This window comes from Bombina bombina, chromosome 2, assembly GCF_027579735.1.
Source record: "Bombina bombina isolate aBomBom1 chromosome 2, aBomBom1.pri, whole genome shotgun sequence".
Classification (NCBI taxonomy): domain Eukaryota; kingdom Metazoa; phylum Chordata; class Amphibia; order Anura; family Bombinatoridae; genus Bombina; species Bombina bombina.
Window position 1 is genome coordinate 7424241 of NC_069500.1, and position 23588 is coordinate 7447828.

Sequence of the window (23588 nt, forward strand, 5' to 3'; positions counted from 1 at the left end):
AACAATTACCCCAAGAGTTCTAGATCTGAAACACATTTCAGAAATGCTTGGGCTTTTACTGGGTTTTTGGTACATGGGTGGGAAAGAATCGTCCCATAGGAGGTCTTATTCTGAATCCAATTCTATACCCCTGAGAAATAATATTTTTAATCCAATGATTTTGGACAAAGTCTGCAGACTAAATCTATTTCAATAATTTTGGGCAGACTATCCAAAATCAGTGGATTCAGAATATTATTTCTCAGGGGTATTGAATTGGATTCAGAATAAGACCTCCTATGGGAAGACAGTAATCTTGTTTTAGACACCATGTCAGCATTCCAAGATTTAAGACATAAAAATCTTCTAATTTGAATAGCTAAAGACATAGATTTGACATTGTATTTCATAACATCAAAAAGTTGAAGTAAAAGTATAATGTTAGACAATTTAGCTGAGCTAAACTGTCTAACCAAAAGGTAGAAGCAGAAGTAACATCAGCCATAAATACTGTATAATTTGTCTAAGAATATAGCCAGCATGTAAATATGCCCTTCTAAGATAAGATTCAAGTTTCGTATCTAAAGGGTCTTTAAAAGAAGTGCTGTTTTCCATAGGAATGGTATAGCGTTTAGCCAGAGGAGAAATGGCCCCATCAACTTTAGGGACTGTTTCCCAAAGTTCCAAATTAGCAACGGGCAAAGGATACAATTTTTTTTTTTTTTTTTTATATAATTTTTTATTGAAGTTCAGAAAGGTAACATATTACAATCCATTGCAAGACAGGTTACATAGCTTTTCATATGTTACAGTTGGTTATAACATGGCAGGAACAATTGAAACAAGTAGACAGACATATAACATTGAATCTCCTTATGAACATTGAACTTCTCTTGCTAGGTTTCTTATCTCTTTTTCTTATCTTGTCTTTTGAAATAAACTATGCACATATTAAGCTATTGGTGGGTTTCAGATGTCTATATTATTGTGCGAGTTTGGGAAGAGCATAATCACAGTTGGGTGTGGCTAATAAGGCCAACACCTAGGGTGGGAAGAAGAAAGAAAAAAAAAAAGAAAGAGAAAAGAAAGAAAGAAAAAAAAAAAGGGAAAGAAGGGGGGGAAAGGGGTCACAGGTGGGGGAAAATGGGAATGGGAGGGGGAGATGACTGGCTTGTATGTCTATCGTTCCTGCTTGCTATTCAGCGTGGGAGTTAGGTCATCTGTCTCCATGTTTCCCAGATTTCTGAGTGGAGGAAGATTTTATTGTGGTGAGTGAAAATCGGGCCTTCCATTGTCTCGAGATAGGTCATGGTTCTGACAACTTCCTCCCAGGTGGGAGGGTTTTTTTTGTCTCCATAATCTCGCAATGGCCAATTTGGCTGAGATAAGGATGTAGACAAGAAGTAAGGATTTTGAGGGTGAAGCTGTGTCTATGTTTAGGTGCAGCAGAGCCACTTGTGGGGAGGTCCTAAGGTGAGGAAATAGATTCCTGCATTGGTGTGAGACAGTACTCCAGAAGAGGGCAAGTTTTGGGCATTCCCACCAGATGTGTGCTGGCGAGCCCACCATCCCACATTGCCTCCAGCATAGTGGGGAGTTAATTTGGGAGATTTTAAATAGCCTGAGAGGCGTGAGGTGCCATTGCGTGCAAACTTTGAGATATAATTCAAGTAGGGTAATGCAGTGGAGTGCCCGTTTGGTTATAGTTACTGCTCTGGCCCAGTCGACTTGTTCTGCTTGAAACTGGAAAGCGTGCTCCCAGGCCCTAGCATAAGCCGACCTGAGGTAAGTGGGGGAGTTCATTAAGTCTCTGTAGGAGACCGACAGGGCTCTGGGTATCTTCATGTTGTTGGCCCATCTTTTTTCCCACATAGTGGGATCACGGAGGGGCTGGCTTAGAAATCCCCAAGATTTCAGGAGGCTCCTGAGCCTCCAAAACTCAAACAAGAGAAGTTGATTCGGGTTGTAGGTATTGGTGAACTGTTCAGTGGAGAGAAACTTTTTATTGAGGTATAGGTCCGCCACGTGGAGTATCCCGTGCTCTTGCCATAGGCCAGGGTTGGAATCCCTGAGGGCCGCTAGCAGGCCCGTCAGGGAATGGATGGGAGAGGGGTGGGGAGCTATGTGAGGGAGTGAGCGTAGCCTGTCCCAGAGACGGAGGGCATGGGTAATGACTACGTTCTGTATTTTATAGTATGACCTAATGTGTTTGGGCAGCCAGATCAGGTCCCGAAGCACGAGAGGGCCGGGGAGCGCCGCCTGTTCCAGGATTTGCCACTTATTTTTACTGTCAACGTTATTCCATGCCAGAATATGGGAGAGTCTCGAGGCTTCGTGGTAATGGATTAAGTTGGGGGCGCCCGCGCCACCACTTAAGAATGGCTGTTGCAGTATTCTAGTAGCCACCCTAGGGTGTTTATTTTTCCAGATATATTTGTTGCAAATTTGTTGGAATTTGCTAATTAAGGACTTGGGGACAGGGATAGGAAGCGAACGGAATAGATATGTGAGTTTGGGAAGTAAGAGCATTTTGAATGCTGCTATGCGTCCTAGCCATGAAATGCATGGAACACTCCATTTATCAGTACTAGACTGAAAATGCTGCAGGAGGGGGTAAAAGTTAGAGTCAATTATTGTAGGGATGCTCCAAGATAGATAGACCCCCAGATGCTTAATCCGATGCTGGGACCAATTGAAAGAGTAATTTTGTTGGAGTACCGCGAGTGTCGCGTCTGGTACATTAATGACATAGGCCTCTGTCTTGTTGACATTGAGTTTGTAATAGCTAATATGCCCGAACCGGTCTAGTAGCTTGAAAAGATAGGGGAGAGAGTATAAGGGGTCGCTCAGGAATATGGTTAGATCATCCGCAAATAGTGCGGTTTTTTGTAGGGTGCCCTCAATCTCTACCCCCCCGAATGTCAGGGTTAATTCTTATCGCCTCGGCCAGCGGCTCCATGACTAAGGCGAAAAGTAACGGAGAGAGGGGGCAACCCTGGCGTGTCCCATTTGTGATGGGAAAAGGTGAAGAGCAGAACCCCAGTCCCCTTACCGAGGCCGTGGGGGCCGCGTATAAGGCCTTGACGCAAGAGCAAAAACCAGGGGGGAATCCAAACTTTGTTAGTACTTCGAATAGATATGTCCAATTTACCCTATCAAAAGCCTTTTCGGCATCTAGGGCTAAGGTTGTACAGGGAAGATTGCGTCTCTTGGCCTCAAGATATATATTTAGGATTCGGCGGGTATTATCCGGGCCCTCTCTGCCGGGAGTAAAGCCTACCTGGTCACCATCCAACAATGATGGTAACACAAGATTCAATCTGAAAGCCATAAGCTTCGCCATCAACTTCACATCAGCGTTAATCAGTGATATGGGCCGAAAGTGTTCGCACACATTAGGGGTCTTGCCCGGTTTTGGTATGGTCACAATGATCGCCTGTAATAATTCCGACGGTAGGGTGCCTGACTGCCTAGCTAGGGAACAAACTCTGGTTAGAAGCGGGGCGAGCTGCAGGTGAAACGTTTTGTAAAACAGAGCGCCATAGCCATCTGGTCCTGGGGCTTTATGCGGTTTTAGAGACTTGATGACGGAGAGGACTTCTTTGGCACTAAATGGGGCTTCAAGTAGTTCTATCTGGGCCACTGTGAGAGTCGGTAAGGAAAGAGTGTCCAGGAAATTCTGAATATGTTGTGTGGATGGAACCTGGTGGGCTGGAGAATCTACTAAGTTATACAGCTTGGAATAGTAAGAGGCAAAGGCCTTCCCTATGTCTGCAGGTAATCGGACAGTTCCTTGGGATGTTTTAATGTATGGAATACGAGCCTCCGCAGTCCTTTGTCGGAGCTTGTTAGCCAGTAACCTGTCAGCTTTGTTTCCCTTAGCATAGAAAGTCTGTTTAAACAAACGGACCTGATTTTGGTGCCTTTTTAGTTCTAGGGCAGAGATTTGCGCCTTGGTGGCCTCAATTTGAATAAGAATCTGGGGGTCTAACGATTCCCTATGCAGAGGAGTAAGTCTCCTTAGGGTGGTGTGGAGTTGGGCAAGTGTACTACCTAAGCGCTTCCTATGTTCTGACGTCAGCTTGATGAACACTCCTCTGAGGTATGCCTTGAGGGAGCTCCAAAGGCAAAAGTCATCGACCGCGCCGTTGTCGTTTATGTTTAGGTATTCTAAAATCTCTTTCTGAATGAGTGTAACCTGATCTGGACTGGAAAGTAAATATTCTGGGAGTTTCCAAGAAGGCCTAGGCAGGGCACCGGTGGGGTGATTCAGAACAAGCTGAACCGAGGAGTGGTCAGACCACGTGCAGTCAGGCATGTGTGTCGACTGGACCAGGTCAAGCAGTTTTGGTTCACAGAAAAAATAGTCAATCCTTGTGTAGGAGTTATGCACTCTAGAATAGTAGGAGTAGTCCCTGGAGGTGGGATGGTGGGAGCGCCAGACATCAAATAAGTTATATTGGGCTAGAAGATTGCTAAATTGCTTTGCGGTCCTAACAGTTTGTTTATCGCAGGGCTTAAGCTTAGGGGAGCGCCTGTCTAATACAGGGTCAAGTAGCATATTGAAATCCCCTGCCAGGAGTAGGTTCTGTGTTTTATGGGATGTCAACAGTCGTAGAAACCTTCTAAAGGCTCGTGTTTGACAGGAGTTTGGGCCATAGTAATTAGCTAGAGTATATGGAATATTATCAAGTCTGCAGTTTAGTATCAAGAACCTCCCTTTTGCATCTTTAAAGGATTCTGTTTTTTCAAAAAGTATGGACTTGTGTATCAATATTGCTACCCCCCTGGATTTTCCCGTGAAGGAAGCCGCCTCTACTATCGGGTACTGTTTACATTGTAGAGAGATAGGGGAACCCTCCACCCAGTGCGTCTCCTGTAGAAAAGCTATTTTAGTTTTAAAGCGGGTCAGATAAGAGATTAGTCTGCTTCTCTTGTCCGGAGAGTTAAGCCCTCTGGTGTTAAGGGAGGAGCAGATGAGCGCCATCTTTAAATAGGTTAAGGGGGGGTAAGGAGGGTGGGGGAAACAGGGGAAGACAGGGGGAGTAGCTAAGAAGATCGGAAAGAGGGGAAGGGGGAGAAAAAGGGTAAAAGAAAAAAAAAAAAAAAAAAAAAAAAAGGGAAAAGAAAAAAAAGGGGGAGAAAACCCAACTGGTGCTGTTCCTATAGCTTGGAGTAATTCCCAAATATTATAGCTCAGAATAGACTATGTTGTTGTGAAGGTGAGTTAAAAACAAATTAAAGATCGCGGTATGGCCAAGATAAACCGCATTAATCGTCTTCCCAAGAAAGGGAGGCACATTCAAAAAATAGGGGGTGGGGGTCTATTGCTGGGGGGAGGAGGTGGTGGAACCTGTTAAAGGAAATTGCAATTCTTAATATTATTATTACTGGCGGGCCATATGGGGGGGGACCAGCCGCACCATGACAGATTAAGTGAAACTTAAGTGAAGGGGGTCAGAACTGAGATTGTCGGCCTTGTGGCCTGTCACATGAAAGGAATGTATGTTAGCTGAGATTGTACAACAGTGATAATATATAGCATACAGAGAACATAACAGATAACAGTAATTTCATACCTGGAACTACTATAACGATAACAACAGTTATAACATCATAATGTAAAAAAACAGGGAATCAACTTTACGACACCCAGTGGGCCCACGCGATGGAAACTAGGGTTTGTGAATGTGGTGCCGGAGGAATGCTTTGATGGCTACCTGCTAACTCTGACTAGCCAAGCATTGAGGAGATGTGTATGCTCTGGATGCGGGGTCATGCGGCTAACGCTACCGCGCTGCATTGTAGAAACCATGTGCTCTGTAATATGATGAGATCGCCTGCATCGCTCATTTAGGAGTGTGTGAGAGTGTCAGCTAGCTATGTCGTGCCCTGTACATCTATCTATGGTGTGATAGTTCTACTGTTGAGTTAACTAGACAAAGGTGTTAATGAGAAAGTTGCTGACTGCGCTCGCAAGCTAGCTTACCTCTCTAGTTATTCACCCCACAGCGCTAGAGAGTGTCATGTTCGAATTCTATGAGTATATCTGAAAAGTAACATTGGGGGCGACCGTGCCAAACTGTTCTACAATGTATACTATGTACAATCGTAAATAAGTGCTATCAGACAAAGACATGTTTGTTTAATGTGCAGGCTACGTGCTTCGGCTGGGCCCACACCAAGCACTCAAGACCTGCGGACCAACCCGTCCCCGACTAGCAAGGTAATCATCACACAGTTGAACCAGTAGGGGCTAAACTAGAGCTTACTGTACAGATAGGACAATATTACAGTCTATACACAGAAATGGTAGCTGGGTAGTATGAAGATCTCAGCAAATTTATATACACAATGGCAGAAGCATCTTGAAAACACATTTTTATTAATAAGAAATAGAGTCTAAGAAAGATACTTATCGTCCATAGGCCACAGTAGTCAGCAGGCAGGACCAAGGAGTGTGAAGGATGCTGGATCGCTTTCCTCCAACTAGCACAAAAACAATGTCCCTCAAGAACCGTTTCCGTTAATGGGACCACAGGATGACATCACATCTTCGGATTTTAGGAATGAGATGATCCAGATCTGTGTCTTTGGGGAAGAGAGGACCATTCTAGAGCGTCATGTCGCTTCTGTGGCCCAAGACCACGAGCAGAGGGAGTTGACAAATCCTTTGGCCGGGAGGCCTCTGGAGCACCCTGTCGGCCAGCAGGAATGTTGGAGTCTGTCCATTCTGCTGCTGATGCACTCAGTTGGGAATGCCTGGCTTGTGGTTTTTCTTTATCTTTTTGGGGGGGGTATAGGTTCCACATCTTTAGAAGTTCGTATCCCTTGGTTGAAGTTTGGACAGTGAATAACTGATTGTTTCGGAAAATTAACAGCTTAATGGGGTAGCCCCACCTGTACCTAATTTCGTTTCTCCGTAGGATGGAGGTTATTTCAGCGTAGGTCTTTCTTTTTTGTAAAGTTCTCACTGAAAGGTCAGGGAAGATCTGCAGGTTTTTGAATTTTTCCGGGAGAGGTGGTTTCTGGAAGTGCGCTCTCTGGATTCTCTCCTTGTAGGTGAAATAGTGGAGCCGTACTATTGTATCCCTAGGCTGATCGTCTGAGAGACCTCTAGGTTTAAGTGCACGATGTGCCCGATCCATTAAGGCTTCTAATTCTGTGGCGGGAGGGGCGAGCACTTGAAACAGTTCTTTCAGGTATGGTTGAAGGTCAGCTGGGGAGATTGTCTCGGGGATACCTCGGATCCTCAGGTTATTCCGCCGAGATCTATCTTCTAGATCAGCTATTTTGTCGTCTACCACTTCAAGATAATCTGCTAAGCGCTGCGTGAAGGATTGCAAGTTGGAATGCTCAACAGCAGCGTCCTCCTGCCTTCTCTCTAGAGAATCTATTCTTTCATTAGTGGATGAGATCTCTTTTTTGAGTTCAGCTGTGGAGGCTGCCATTTGGGCTGTGAATGAGGCATGGTGCTTGTCCAGCAGGGATTTTAGAGAGTCCATAATGAAAGATGGAGTAGCTACCTCGGGTTGGGCATGCTGTATATTTTGTATGGCCGCAAGTGCAAGATCTGAGGCATCAGACCTGGGGGAGTCTGGGGGTTCCATGTCACACTGTGATATTCCTCCGAGGGACCAAAGTGGTCCATCACAGTTTTTTTTGGTAGGAAAGGCTGCTTGTTCTTTTTCCCTCTTGCTGATTGAGACATGCTGAATGTTAGATGAGATGTGAACACTGTGGCGGAGGTGCTTGGTGGGAGCGTGTGCAGGGGTGTCAAGGTATTCCCCCTAGGGTGGCTATAATAATCACTGTGTGGTAGACAGGCCTAGGTGGCCTAAAGGAAGTTATTCCATATTAGATAGATCCAGTTTCTGTCAATTCTGAAGGAGCCACAGGCGTTTGAGGGTGTCTGTCTGACAGCTTAAAATGAGTCAGGTGCAGTCTTTTTCAAGTTGGCAGATCTCTCTGAACTAGGAGTCAGCGTTTGGCACCCCCCCTGGGGAAGTTGCCACCTCTGGGCCAGTCCGGTGAAGGGGAGATGGGATATGACCTGCTGTAGTGAAAACAGCAGGAAAGGGAATGGGAGAGTGCCCACCCACTGCACTAAATAAAGATTGCTTAGGTAAAAGTCACTTCTGTCACTTCAGAAAGAATCACTGTTCAGTGGCCTGAAAGATTGAGTGTCCAAAAGCAGTCCCCAAATCTGAGCTAGGTGCCTGGAGGAGAACCTGCAGCGTGTAGCTGGGGAGGCCAATAGGGTTTTCAGTTAGCAAGTGAGCATTAATTTAATTCCCCTTGAGTGTATTGTCAGCTCAGATGTTGGAGTGGGGCACTGGAGATTGCGTAGCCGTTGCTCTGTAACAAAAATTTAAGGCCCCAAAAGAAGCGGTGTGCTCCACGTGGGCAGCCGGTGAGGCGATATGTAAAGCTATAGGCCTGCCAGCAACCTCACACTTAGATAGGTGCCAGAAACAAACTTATAGTGAGGCTTGATATGGGTGGTGACCAGGAGGTAGCGTGGGCTTAGGGCTAGAATGGCTGCTTGTTGCAGTGAAGTGCTGTGCAGGCTAAAATGGCGGCTTCGAGCCACTTCACTGGGAGGCCTGTAGCTGCAATGAAGCCCCAGCTATCAGTCCGGAGCTATGAGGCAATGCCCCTGTGTCTGATGCGCTGTCCCTGAGGTGTGTTAGTATGAGCGGGAGCAAGGCTTATTTGGTCGCAGCTTGCGTATTGGGTATTAGGTACTCACTTGAAACTCGGGTGAGGAGAGTCCGCCTGGAGGGACTAATTAGGTTTTAAGGTGCGGGTTCCGGAGCCGGCGCCAGTAGTGAGAGCCGCTGCTCCGATCTGGAGCCTGATGTTGATAGCGCAGCTTCCAGTGCGGCTCACTTTAAGGTAGTTGCGGGCGGGTTCCCGGTTCCTCTAACCCAGCTGTGAGATGAGCTTCGGGTGCTGGGAAGCGTGTTGGGGCTCTGTTTCTGCACAGAGGGGAAGGTAAGGCAGCGATCCGGATGCGGAGTTCGGGTGGGAGTGAAACCACCGTTGCCTGCGATACACTCGCTGCAGTTGACGTTGTCCAGGGGTATGAGGAGCTGTCACACTATGGTAGAGCCCCACAGCCTGCTCCCAGATATTAAAAGTAGGTAGAGACAGGAATTAAGGGATATAGACTAACTGTAACAGTGCCCCTTAACTGATATGTACAGAGAGCTCTGACTATGTGCGGCCAGCCATGATGGAAGTTGGCTCCGCCCCCCCAGGATACAATTTTTTAAACCTAAAAGAAGGGTTAAAAGAGGTACCAGGTTTAGACCATTCTTTAGCGATCATATTAGAGATAGTAAAAGGTGGGGAACTAATGGCACTACTATAAATTATAGGCCAGGAACACTTATCATTAATAGCTGAATTCTGCTTATAGATAATATCGTTAGCATTAGAGATAATGTCTGGAAGAGGAAAAACTTCAGGTGTAATAACAGTAGTCTTAAATACAGAACTTAAACTATTACAAGATTTATCATCAGCCCAGAGGCAGAACTTTTTTTTCATTTTCTGCAATGAGAATATTTTTTTTTATAAACTTTATTCACCAAGAGGGGTTTTACATGAACCAACAGCCACATAAGTTCTTTACATTCGTAAGTATTTTTGTAACATTCTGTTAGATACAAAACTTTGATGGTATTTTATAGTTCCTTAATGGATTCTTGATAGTCCTGTTCCAACATGACAGGTATGTCATAGGTCATGTTATCCCCTCTCATTTTTCACTTTTTCTTCAAAACATTATAAACAATAAACAACAAGTAACTAAAATTTATAATAAACCAAAAGCTAGAGTAAAGTGCTATACATCAATAAATTTAATCATACTTACCCGAGAAGCCCGCGGATCGCCAGCCCCAGAGCATCCTTTCTAAGTAACTTAAGTGCTGGTGTGGATCTGTTCTGCACCTAGGCAGTCAGTGTGTGGATCTGTTCTGCAACTAGGCAGTCAGTGTGTGGATCTGTTCTGCACCTAGGCAGTCAGTGTGTGGATCTGTTCTGCACCTAGGCAGTCAGTGTGTGGATCTGTTTTGCACCTAGGCAGTCAGTGTGTGGATCTGTTTTGCACCTAGTCAGTGTGTGGATCTGTTTTGCACCTAGTCAGTGTGTGGATCTGTTCTGCACCTAGTCAGTCAGTGTGTGGATCTGTTCTGCACCTAGGCAGTCAGTGTGTGGATCTGTTCTGCACCTAGGCAGTCAGTGTGTGGATCTGTTCTGCACCTAGGCAGTCAGTGTGTGGATCTGTTCTGCACCTAGGCAGTCAGTGTGTGGATCTGTTCTGCACCTAGGCAGTCAGTGTGTGGATCTGTTCTGCACCTAGGCAGTCAGTGTGTGGATCTGTTCTGCACCTAGGCAGTCAGTGTGTGGATCTGTTCTGCACCTAGGCAGTCAGTGTGTGGATCTGTTCTGCACCTAGGCAGTCAGTGTGTGGATCTGTTCTGCACCTAGGCAGTCAGTGTGTGGATCTGTTCTGCACCTAGGCAGTCAGTGTGTGGATCTGTTCTGCACCTAGGCAGTCAGTGTGTGGATCTGTTCTGCACCTAGGCAGTCAGTGTGTGGATCTGTTCTGCACCTAGGCAGTCAGTGTGTGGATCTGTTCTGCACCTAGGCAGTCAGTGTGTGGATCTGTTCTGCACCTAGGCAGTCAGTGTGTGGATCTGTTCTGCACCTAGGCAGTCAGTGTGTGGATCTGTTCTGCACCTAGGCAGTCAGTGTGTGGATCTGTTCTGCACCTAGGCAGTCAGTGTGTGGATCTGTTCTGCACCTAGGCAGTCAGTGTGTGGATCTGTTCTGCACCTAGGCAGTCAGTGTGTGGATCTGTTCTGCACCTAGGCAGTCAGTGTGTGGATCTGTTCTGCACCTAGGCAGTCAGTGTGTGGATCTGTTCTGCACCTAGGCAGTCAGTGTGTGGATCTGTTCTGCACCTAGGCAGTCAGTGTGTGGATCTGTTCTGCACCTAGGCAGTCAGTGTGTGGATCTGTTCTGCACCTAGGCAGTCAGTGTGTGGATCTGTTCTGCACCTAGGCAGTCAGTGTGTGGATCTGTTCTGCACCTAGGCAGTCAGTGTGTGGATCTGTTCTGCACCTAGGCAGTCAGTGTGTGGATATGTTCTGCACCTAGGCAGTCAGTGTGTGGATCTGTTCTGCACCTAGGCAGTCAGTGTGTGGATCTGTTCTGCACCTAGGCAGTCAGTGTGTGGATCTGTTCTGCACCTAGGCAGTCAGTGTGTGGGTATGTTCTGCACCTAGGCAGTCAGTGTGTGGGTATGTTCTGCACCTAGGCAGTCAGTGTGTGGGTATGTTCTGCACCTAGGCAGTCAGTGTGTGGATATGTTCTGCACCTAGGCAGTCAGTGTGTGGATATGTTCTGCACCTAGGCAGTCAGTGTGTGGTTATGTTCTGCACCTAGGCAGTCAGTGTGTGGGTATGTTCTGCACCTAGGCAGTCAGTGTGTGGATATGTTCTGCACCTAGGCAGTCAGTGTGTGGGTATGTTCTGCACCTAGGCAGTCAGTGTGTGGGTATGTTCTGCACCTAGGCAGTCAGTGTGTGGGTATGTTCTGCACCTAGGCAGTCAGTGTGTGGATATGTTCTGCACCTAGGCAGTCAGTGTGTGGATATTCGAGAAACACCACGTCCCTTTAATTTCTGAAATGGAGGAGATTTCTTGTCTACCCAATGCTGCAATATTAATTGTTTTGCAATTAGAATAGTTATGTTAACTAGAGTGTTTTGTGTCTATAGCAGGGAGCAAGAACACCACTTGCTGTGCCGAGAGGTGAATCTCTGTCTTTTTCACTTTTGTTAGCCAGTATGCTATTTTCTTCCAAAACCATTTTAGATTGGGACAATCCCAAAACAGGTGTATCCAATCAGGTTTTTCTATTTTGCATTTAGTGCAGACATTTTCCGCATCTGGTATCCACTTGGATCAAAGGGCCGGAGTAATGTATGCTTGGTGAAGAATTTGTGTGTGCGTTCTTCTCAGATTTGCTGACAACGTCATATTCCTGACTTCCTCAAAGCTAGATGTTATTTGTTTAGGATCTATTTCTATGTCTTTGCAGGTGGACCATCTCACAGACGGTGATTGTCATGATGTTTAAGAATAAGGTCATGTGTGTTTGTTAGCTTGTATATGCCCTGTTTAGCCAACGAGCATTTAGTAGTGACATGGTTGTTTTCTAATGTAAGCAGGCCCTCTGACTTTAATTTTGTGATATAATGTCTACACTGAAGGTATGCAAACCTATGTGTGTTCGGTATCTGATAGGTATTTTGTAAGTCCTGAAAGGAGTGAATATGTAGTGTTTCGAAAACAGTGAGAAATAGAGTAAACCAAGTCTCTATGGGAGGTGCGCAAAGTTCAAAAGGATGTTCAGTATGAGGATGTTCCCAGGGTATTCCGAAGAAGCGGGCAGCACTCTTGTAAAGTGAGGGTGGGTACCTGTAAATCAAAGAGAAAGAGAGAGGCGCCTCATGGGACAGTATCGAAACAACCAAATCAGGTATACAAAGGGACAGCCCGTAATGGGGTATACTCACAAGGAGAGCGGCATATAAGGATGCCTAGTAGAGCGGGACGGGACTACAAGTCGCCCGACAGACGTGCACAGCAGTGCGTGGAGACGTCGGGTCACGGGGTCGGTTCAGCCAATCAGCGGCCAAGGAGAACCAGCATCGAACGTCACAGCTGTTCAAGGAGTAACCTATGCAAGGCTTGACGTATGATCGGCAGGTCATCAAACCAATCAGGATAATGAATCAGGATAATGAAGAGCAAGGAGTGATATGGATAAAAAAACTCGTATTTATTGAGTTAGTTAAAAACAATTGGCATACAGCAACGCGTTTCTCGACCTACGGGTCGTTTCATCCTGATTGAACAGCTGTGACGTTCGATGCTGGTTCTCCTTGGCCGCTGATTGGCTGAACCGACCCCGTGACCCGACGTCTCCACGCACTGCTGTGCACGTCTGTCGGGCGACTTGTAGTCCCGTCCCGCTCTACTAGGCATCCTTATATGCCGCTCTCCTTGTGAGTATACCCCATTACGGGCTGTCCCTTTGTATACCTGATTTGGTTGTTTCGATACTGTCCCATGAGGCGCCTCTCTCTTTCTCTTTAATATGTAGTGTTAGTGGGTTAAAGAACTGTCCTATTGTTGTGAGGTGTGATGGTTTCTTTCCATGTCTCAAATACTGCTGTGGTATATCCTGGTAAGAAGGATAAAGTACCTTGGATAGGGAGGAATTTGCTAGTATTAAATTTTATTCCCCAAAACCTACACAACTTTGACCATGCTCTCAGAGGATCTCTAAATAGAACATGATGTTGAGTTTCAAGTGGTAGTGAGTTTAGCTTTGTGTGAGGCAGGAAGGACAGGTGTATCGGATGCGTGAGACCTGATTCTAACGCAGGGGTTGGTAGCCATATTGATAGGTCTTGCTTTGAAATGCATGTATCAACAAAGGCCAAATGTAGCAGTTAGCTATAAGTGTGGGTATATTGTGCATATGTAGATAGCTCACTGTGTGTATATGTCCATGATTCTCACCAGGGGAGGCAGATCCGCGAGCTCCCCAGGCTCCATAGCGTGGTAGTAGAAGTGGACCAACCAGAGCAAAAAGGTGCGTTAACGCAAACTTTCCATGGCACAGTGGACATGGCTTCTGTATAGAATAAACAAATATATTGGTAAGGATTGGTTTAGTATAGTACACAGTATGACATCCCTAGGAGTATTAATGGTCTCAGGTGTATAATGGTATTAGTAATGTTAACATCTTGCTTAGACCCAACCATAATGCAGATCAAGCAGGCTCTCAATTCCTGCAGAGATAAGAGGGGATGGTGGCGCGAGACAAACAGCTTGGTGTTTCATCAGAAATGTGACGACATAATTGAAAATTACTATTATCAAAAAAGGGATGACAAATCCTGGTGCAGTGTGCGATAAGGGAAGTATAACAGGTGAAGCCTCACTAAGAGTTTGTGATTTACCTTTAGTTGGCCCAAGATGTGACCACCCATCTAGTCTTGAACTGTCAGTCATAGAGGAGAAGAAGATGTATATGGTCGGTGTACATATGTAGGTCAGTCCTGGGGCAATTTTAACCCATAAGGGGTCCCACCTTCTTGTGTGGGGTCACCAGTCGTGGCCAAAAGAGTATTTTTACAATCAACGGTCAGAGAAGTGTAGCCTGTAAGAAACAATACATCTGCATTGACATTGTAGGATATAGCAATAAAAAGTAAATTTAAGCTTACCTGATAAATTAATTTCTTCTACGATATGACGAGTCCACGGATTTCATCCTTACTTGTGGGATATTAACCTCCTGCTAACAGGAAGTGGCAAAGAGCACCACAGCAGAGCTGTATATATAGCCCCTCCCTTCCCTCCACCTCCAGTCATTCGACCGAAGCTAGGAAGAGAAAGGAAAAGCCAAAAGGTGCAGAGGTGACTGAAGTTTGTAAAAAAAAATAAAAAAAATAATAAAAACTAAATCTGTCTTAAAAAATGACAGGGTGGGCCGATCGTAGAAGAAATTAATTTAGCAGGTAAGCATAAATTTACTTTTCTTCTACAAGATATGACGAGTCCACGGATTTCATCCTTACTTGGGGGATACAATACCAAAGCTACAGGACACGGATGAAAGGGAGGGAACAAAACAGGAACCTAAACGGAAGGCACCACTGCTTGAAGAACCTTTCTCCCAAAACCAGCCTCAGAAGAAGCAAAAGTATCAAATTTGTAAAATTTGTAAAAAGTATGAAGAGACGACCAAGTCGCAGCCTTGCAAATCTGTTCAACATAAGCATTGTTTTTAAATGCCCATGTGGAAGCTACAGCCCTAGTGGAATGAGCCGTAATTCTTTCAGGAGGCTGCTGTCCAGCAGTCTCAAATGCCAGGCGGATGATACTCTTCAGCCAAAAAGAAAGAGGCAGCCGTAGCTTTCTGACCCCTACGCTTTCCAGAAAAAAACAATGAATAATGAAGATGATTATTGACGGAAATCCTTAGTCGCCTGCAAGTAAAACGTCAAGGCACGAACCACGTCCAAGTTATGCAACAGACGCTCCTTCTTAGAAGAAGGATTAGGACATAAAGAAGGAAAAACAATTTCCTGATTAATATTCTTATTGGAAACAACCTTAGGAAGGAATCCAGGTTTGGTACGTAAAACCACCTTATCAGAATGAAAGATAAGGAGAGTCACATTGTAATGCTGAAAGCTCAGAAACTCTACCAGCAGAAGAAATAGCAACCAAAAACAAAACTTTCCAAGATAACAATTTAATATCTATGGAATGCATGGGTTTAAACAGAACCCCTTGAAGAACACTAAGAACTAAATTCAAACTCCAGGGTGGAGCACTTGGTCTAAACACAGGCTTAATTCTGGTTAGAGCCTGACAAAAAGACTGAACATCTGGAACATCTGACAAACATTTGTGTAGAAAAATTGACAAAGCAGAAATCTGTCCCTTTAAGGAACTCGCTGATAACCCTTTCTCCAATCCTTCTTGGAGAAAAGACAGAATCCTGGGAATCCTAACTTTACTCCATGAGTAGCCCTTGGATTCACACCAAAAAAGATATTTACGCCATATCTTACGATAGATCTTTCTAGTGACAGCCTTACGTGCCTGTATCAAAGTATCGATGACCGAATCGGAGAATCCCCGCTTAGATAAAATCAAGCATTCAATCTCCAAGAAGTCAGCTGCAGAGAATTTAGATTTGGATGTTGGAAAGGTCCTTGAATGAGAAGGTCCTGTCTCAATGGAAGTTTCCACGGTGGCAGAGAGGACATATCCACTAGATCCGCATACCAAGTCCTGCGTGGCCACGCAGGCACGATCAGAATTACTGAAGCTCTCTCCTGTTTGATCCGAGCAATCAAGCGGGGAAGGAGAGGAAACGGTGGAAACACATAAGCTAGGCTGAACGACCAAGGCATCTATCAGTTCGGCCTGGGATCCCTCGACCTGGATCCGTATCTTGGAAGCTTGGCATTCTGTCGAGATGCCATCAGATCCAATTCCGGTCTGCCCCATCGGAGAATCAGTGAGGCAAATACCTCCGGATGGAGTTCCCACTCCCCCGGGTGAAAGGCCTGTCGGCTTAAAAAAAAACAGAATTTATGGATACCTGATAAATTTCTTTCTCCTACGGTGTGTCCGGTCCACGGTTTCATCCTTACTTGTGGGATATTCTCTTCCCCTACAGGAAATGGCAAAGAGAGCACACAGCAAAAGCTGTCCATATAGCCCCCCCTCTGGCTCCGCCCCCCAGTCATTCGACCAACGGTTAGGAGAAAAAGGAGAAACTATAGGGTGCCGTGGTGACTGTAGTGTACAGAAATAAAAATTTTAAACCTGACTAAAAGCCAGGGCGGGCCGTGGACCGGACACACCGTAGGAGAAAGAAATTTATCAGGTAAACATAAATTCTGTTTTCTCCTACATTGGTGTGTCCGGTCCACGGTTTCATCCTTACTTGTGGGAACCAATACCAAAGCTTAGGACACGGATGAAGGGAGGGAACAAGTCAGGTAACCTAAACGGAAGGCACCACAGCTTGCAAAACCTTTCTCCCAAAAACAGCCTCCGAAGAAGCATAAGTATCGAATTTGTAAAATTTGGCAAAAGTATGCAGAGAAGACCAAGTCGCTGCCTTACAGATCTGATCAACAGAAGCCTCGTTCTTGAAGGCCCATGTGGAAGCCACAGCTCTAGTAGAGTGAGCTGTAATTCGTTCAGGAGGCTGCCGTCCGGCAGTCTCATAAGCCAATCGGATGATGCTTTTCAGCCAAAAGGAAAGAGAGGTAGCAGTAGCTTTCTGCCCTCTCCCCTTACCAGAATAAACAACAAACAAGGATGATGTCTGTCTGAAATCCTTTGTTGCTTCTAAATAGAATTTTAAAGCACGGACCACATCTAGGTTGTGTAACAAACGTTCCTTCTTCGAAACAGGTTTCGGACACAGAGAAGGAACAACTATTTCCTGGTTAATGTTCCTGTTGGAAACCACTTTTGGAAGAAAACCAGACTTGGTACGTAAAACATAATTTATGTAAGAACTTACCTGATAAATTAATTTCTTTCATATTAGCAAGAGTCCATGAGCTAGTGACGTATGGGATATACATTCCTACCAGGAGGGGCAAAGTTTCCCAAACCTCAAAATGCCTATAAATACACCCCTCACCACACCCACAATTCAGTTTAACGAATAGCCAAGAAGTGGGGTGATAAAAAAGTGCGAAAGCATATAAAATAAGGAATTGGAATAATTGTGCTTTATACAAAATCATAACCACCACAAAAAAAGGGCGGGCCTCATGGACTCTTGCTAATATGAAAGAAATGAATTTATCAGGTAAGTTCTTACATAAATTATGTTTTCTTTCATGTAATTAGCAAGAGTCCATGAGCTAGTGACGTATGGGATAATGACTACCCAAGATGTGGATCTTTCCACACAAGAGTCACTAGAGAGGGAGGGATAAAATAAAGACATCCAATTCCTGCTGAAAATAATCCACACCCAAAAATAAAGTTTAACGAAAAACATAAGCAGAAGATTCAAACTGAAACCGCTGCCTGAAGTACTTTTCTACCAAAAACTGCTTCAGAAGAAGAAAATACATCAAAATGGTAGAATTTAGTAAAAGTATGCAAAGAGGACCAAGTTGCTGCTTTGCAAATCTGGTCAACCGAAGCTTCATTCCTAAACGCCCAGGAAGTAGAAACTGACCTAGTAGAATGAGCTGTAATTCTCTGAGGCGGAGTTTTACCCGACTCAACATAGGCAAGATGAATTAAAGATTTCAACCAAGATGCCAAAGAAATGGCAGAAGCTTTCTGGCCTTTTCTAGAACCGGAAAAGATAACAAATAAACTAGAAGTCTTACGGAAAGATTTCGTAGCTTCAACATAATATTTCAAAGCTCTAACAACATCCAAAGAATGCAACGATTTCTCCTTAGAATTCTTAGGATTAGGACATAATGAAGGAACCACAATTTCTCTACTAATGTTGTTGGAATTCACAACTTTAGGTAAAAATTCAAAAGAAGTTCGCAACACCGCCTTATCCTGATGAAAAATCAGAAAAGGAGACTCACAAGAAAGAGCAGATAATTCAGAAACTCTTCTGGCAGAAGAGATGGCCAAAAGGAACAAAACTTTCCAAGAAAGTAATTTAATGTCCAATGAATGCATAGGTTCAAACGGAGGAGCTTGAAGAGCTCCCAGAACCAAATTCAAACTCCAAGGAGGAGAAATTGACTTAATAACAGGTTTTATACGAACCAAAGCTTGTACAAAACAATGAATATCAGGAAGAATAGCAATCTTTCTGTGAAAAAGAACAGAAAGAGCAGAGATTTGTCCTTTCAAAGAACTTGCGGACAAACCCTTATCTAAACCATCCTGAAGAAACTGTAAAATTCTCGGTATTCTAAAAGAATGCCAAGAAAAATGATGAGAAAGACACCAAGAAATATAAGTCTTCCAGACTCTATAATATATCTCTCGAGATACAGATTTACGAGCCTGTAACATAGTATTAATCACAGAGTCAGAGAAACCTCTTTGACCAAGAATCAAGCGTTCAATCTCCATACCTTTAAATTTAAGGATTTCAGATCCTGATGGAAAAAAGGACCTTGTGACAGAAGGTCTGGTCTTAACGGAAGAGTCCACGGTTGGCAAGAGGCCATCCGGACAAGATCCGCATACCAAAACCTGTGAGGCCATGCCGGAGCTACCAGCAGAACAAACTAGCATTCCTTCAGAATCTTGGAGATTACGCTTGGAAGAAGAACTAGAGGCGGAAAGATATAGGCAGGATGATACTTCCAAGGAAGTGATGATGCATCCACTGCCTCCGCCTGAGGATCCCGGGATCTGGACAGATACCTGGGAAGTTTCTTGTTTAGATGGGACGCCATCAGATCTATTTCTGGAAGTTCCCACATTTGAACAATCTGAAGAAATACCTCTGGGTGAAGAGACCATTTGCCCGGATGCAACGTTTGGCGACTGAGATAATCCGCTTCCCAATTGTCTATACCTGGGATATGAACCGCAGAGATTAGACAGGAGCTGGATTCCGCCCAAACCAAAATTTGAGATACTTCTTTCATAGCCAGAGGACTGTGAGTCCCTCCTTGATGATTGATGTATGCCACAGTTGTGACATTGTCTGTCTGAAAACAAATGAACGATTCTCTCTTCAGAAGAGGCCAAAACTGAAGAGCTCTGAAAATTGCACGGAGTTCCAAAATATTGATCGGTAATCTCACCTCCTGAGATTCCCAAACTCCTTGTGCCATCAGAGATCCCCACACAGCTCCCCAACCTGTGAGACTTGCATCTGTTGAAATTACAGTCCACGTCGGAAGCACAAAAGAAGCCCCCTGAATTAAACGATGGTGATTTGTCCACCATGTTAGAGAGTGTCGAACAATCGGTTTTAAAGATATTAATTGAGATATCTTCGTGTAATCCTTGCACCATTGCTTCAGCATACAGAGCTGAAGAGGTCGCATGTGAAAACGAGTAAAGGGGATCGCGTCCGATGCAGCAGTCATAAGACCTAGAATTTCCATGCATAAGGCTACCGAAGGGAATGATTGTGACTGAAGGTTTCGACAAGCTGCAATCAATTTTAGACGTCTCTTGTCTGTTAAAGACAGAGTCATGGACACTGAATCCATCTGGAAACCCAGAAAGGTTACCCTTGTCTGAGGAATCAATGAACTTTTTGGTAAATTGATCCTCCAACCATGATCTTGAAGAAACAACACAAGTCGATTCGTATGAGATTCTGCTAAATGTAAAGACTGAGCAAGTACCAAGATATCGTCCAAATAAGGAAATACCACAATACCCTGTTCTCTGATTACAGACAGAAGGGCACCGAGAACCTTTGTAAAAATTCTTGGAGCTGTAGCTAGGCCAAACGGCAGAGCCACAAACTGGTAATGCTTGTCCAGAAAAGAGAATCTCAGGAACTGATAATGATCTGGATGAATCGGAATATGCAGATATGCATCCTGTAAATCTATTGTGGACATATAATTCCCTTGCTGAACAAAAGGCAAGATAGTCCTTACAGTTACCATCTTGAACGTTGGTATTCTTACATAACGATTCAATATTTTTAGATCCAGAACTGGTCTGAAGGAATTCTCCTTCTTTGGTACAATGAAGAGATTTGAATAAAACCCCATCCCCTGTTCCGGAACTGGAACTGGCATAATTACTCCAGTCAACTCTAGATCTGAAACACATTTCAGAAATGCTTGAGCTTTTACTGGATTTACTGGGACACGGGAAAGAAAAAATCTCTTTGCAGGAGGTCTCATCTTGAAACCAATTCTGTACCCTTCTGAAACAATGCTCTGAATCCAAAGATTGTGAACAGAATTGATCCAAATTTCTTTGAAAAAACGTAACCTGCCCCCTACCAGCTGAGCTGGAATGAGGGCCGCACCTTCATGTGGACTTAGAAGCAGGCTTTGCCTTTCTAGCTGGCTTGGATTTATTCCAGACTGGAGATGGTTTCCAAACTGAAACTGCTCCTGAGGATGAAGGATCAGGCTTTTGTTCTTTGTTGAAACGAAAGGAACGAAAACGATTATTAGCCCTGCTTTTACCTTTAGATTTTTTATCCTGTGGTAAAAAAGTTCCTTTCCCACCAGTAACAGTTGAAATAATGGAATCCAACTGAGAACCAAATAATTTGTTACCCTGGAAAGAAATGGAAAGTAAAGTTGATTTAGAAACCATATCAGCATTCCAAGTTTTAAGCCATAAAGCTCTTCTAGCTAAAATAGCTAGAGACATAAACCTGACATCAACTCTGATAATATCAAAAATGGCATCACAGATAAAATTATTAGCATGCTGTAGAAGAATAATAATATCATGAGAATCATGATGTGTTACTTGTTGCGCTAAAGTTTCCAACCAAAAAGTTGAAGCTGCAGCAACATCAGCCAAAGATATAGCAGGTCTAAGAAGATTACCTGAACACAGATAAGCTTTTCTTAGAAAGGATTCAATTTTCCTATCTAAAGGATCCTTAAACGAAGTACCATCTGACGTAGGAATAGTAGTACGTTTAGCAAGGGTAGAAATAGCCCCATCAACTTTAGGGATTTTGTCCCAAAATTCTAATCTGTCAGACGGCACAGGATATAATTGCTTAAAACGTTTAGAAGGAGTAAATGAATTACCCAATTTATCCCATTCTTTGGAAATTACTGCAGAAATAGCATTAGGAACAGGAAAAACTTCTGGAATAACTACAGGAGCTTTAAATACCTTATCCAAACGTTTAGAATTAGTATCAAGAGGACCAGAATCCTCTATTTCTAAAGCAATTAGTACTTCTTTAAGTAAAGAACGAATAAATTCCATTTTAAATAAATATGAAGATTTATCAGCATCAACCTCTGAGACAGAATCCTCTGAACCAGAAGAGTCATCAGAATCAGAATGATGATGTTCATTTAAAAATTCATCTGTAGGGAGAGAAGTTTTAAAAGATTTTTTTACGTTTACTAGAAGGAGAAATAACAGACATAGCCTTCTTTATGGATTCAGAAACAAAATCTCTTATATTATCAGGAACATTCTGCACCTTAGATGTTGAAGGAACTGCAACAGGCAATGGTACTTTACTAAAGGAAATATTATCTGCTTTAACAAGTTTGTCATGACAATCAATACAAACAACAGCTGGAGGAATAGCTACCAAAAGTTTACAGCAGATACACTTAGCTTTGGTAGATCCAGCACTAGACAGCGATTTTCCTGTAGTATCTTCTGACTCAGATGCAACGTGAGACATCTTGCAATATGTAAGAGAAAAAACAACATATATATATAAAGCAAAATTGATCAAATTCCTTAAATGACAGTTTCAGGAATGGGAAAAAATGCCAAAGAACAAGCTTCTAGCAACCAGAAGCAATGAAAAATGAGACTTAAATAATGTGGAGACAAAAGCGACGCCCATATTTTTCGCGCCAATAAGACGCCCACATTATTTGGCGCCTAAATGCTTTTTGGCGCCAAAATGACGCCACATCCGGAACGCCGACATTTTTGGCGCAAAATAACGTCAAAAAAATGACGCAACTTCCGGCGACACGTATGACGCCGGAAACTGAAACGAATTTTTTGCGCCAAAAAAAGTCAGCGCCAAGAATGACGCAATAAAATGAAGCATTTTCAGCCCCCGCGAGCCTAACAGCCCACAGGGAAGAGTCAAATTTTTGAAGGTAAGAAAAAATGATTAAATCAAATGCATTATCCCAAATATGAAACTGACTGTCTGAAAATAAGGAAAGTTGAACATTCTGAGTCAAGGCAAATAAATGTTTGAATACATATATTTAGAACTTTATAAACAAAGTGCCCAACCATAGCTTAGAGTGTCACAGAAAATAAGATTTACTTACCCCAGGACACTCATCTACATGTTTGTAGAAAGCCAAACCAGTACTGAAACGAGAATCAGCAGAGGTAATGGTATATATAAGAGTATATCGTCGATCTGAAAAGGGAGGTAAGAGATGAATCTCTACGACCGATAACAGAGAACCTATGAAATAGACCCCGTAGAAGGAGATCACTGCATTCAAATAGGCAATACTCTCCTCACATCCCTCTGACATTCACTGCACGCTGAGAGGAAAACCGGGCTCCAACTTGCTGCGGAGCGCATATCAACGTAGAATCTAGCACAAACTTACTTCACCACCTCCATCGGAGGCAAAGTTTGTAAAACTGAATTGTGGGTGTGGTGAGGGGTGTATTTATAGGCATTTTGAGGTTTGGGAAACTTTGCCCCTCCTGGTAGGAATGTATATCCCATACGTCACTAGCTCATGGACTCTTGCTAATTACATGAAAGAAAACTACCTTATCTGTATGGAATACCAGATAGGGAGAAGTACACTGCAAAGCAGACAATTCAGAAACTCTTCTAGCAGAAGAAATAGCAACCAAAAACAGAACTTTCCAAGATAGTAACTTAATATCTATGGAATGTAAGGGTTCAAACGGAACCCCTTGAAGAACTGAAAGAACTAAGTTTAGACTCCATGGAGGAGTCATAGGTCTGTAGACAGGCTTGATTCTGACTAACGCCTGTACAAACTCCTGTACATCTGGCACGGCTGCCAGACGTTTGCGCAACAAAACAGACAGAGCAGATATCTGTCCTTTTAGAGAACTAGCTGACAAGCCTTTGTCCAAACCCTCTTGGAGAAAAGAAAGTTCCTTGGAATTTTAATTTTACTCCAAGAGAATCCCTTGGATTCGCACCAACGGATATATTTTTGCCATATCTTATGGTAAATTTTCCTAGTCACAGGTTTTCTGGCTTGAACCAGAGTATCTATAACTGAATCTGAAAACCCACGCTTAGATAGAATCAAGCGTTCAATTTCCAAGCAGTCAGTTGCAGAGAGACTAGATATGGATGTTCGAATGGACCTTGTACTAGAAGATCCTGTCTCAAAGGTA

The 23588-nt window shown here is 43.7% G+C and overlaps 1 protein-coding gene across 1 annotated transcript in view; it reads right to left on the reverse strand.

The window, feature by feature from the left end:
* Positions 1 to 23588, reverse strand: part of TAF1C (TATA-box binding protein associated factor, RNA polymerase I subunit C) — a 385888-nt gene that overhangs the window by 262674 nt on the left and 99626 nt on the right. The window contains exons 6-7 of the mRNA XM_053699633.1: positions 6589 to 7691; positions 3260 to 3977 (exon numbers count right to left, since the gene is read on the reverse strand). Of these exons, the coding sequence (XP_053555608.1) occupies positions 3260 to 3977; positions 6589 to 7691 (1821 nt within the window). The remainder of the gene's footprint in view (positions 1 to 3259; positions 3978 to 6588; positions 7692 to 23588) is intronic.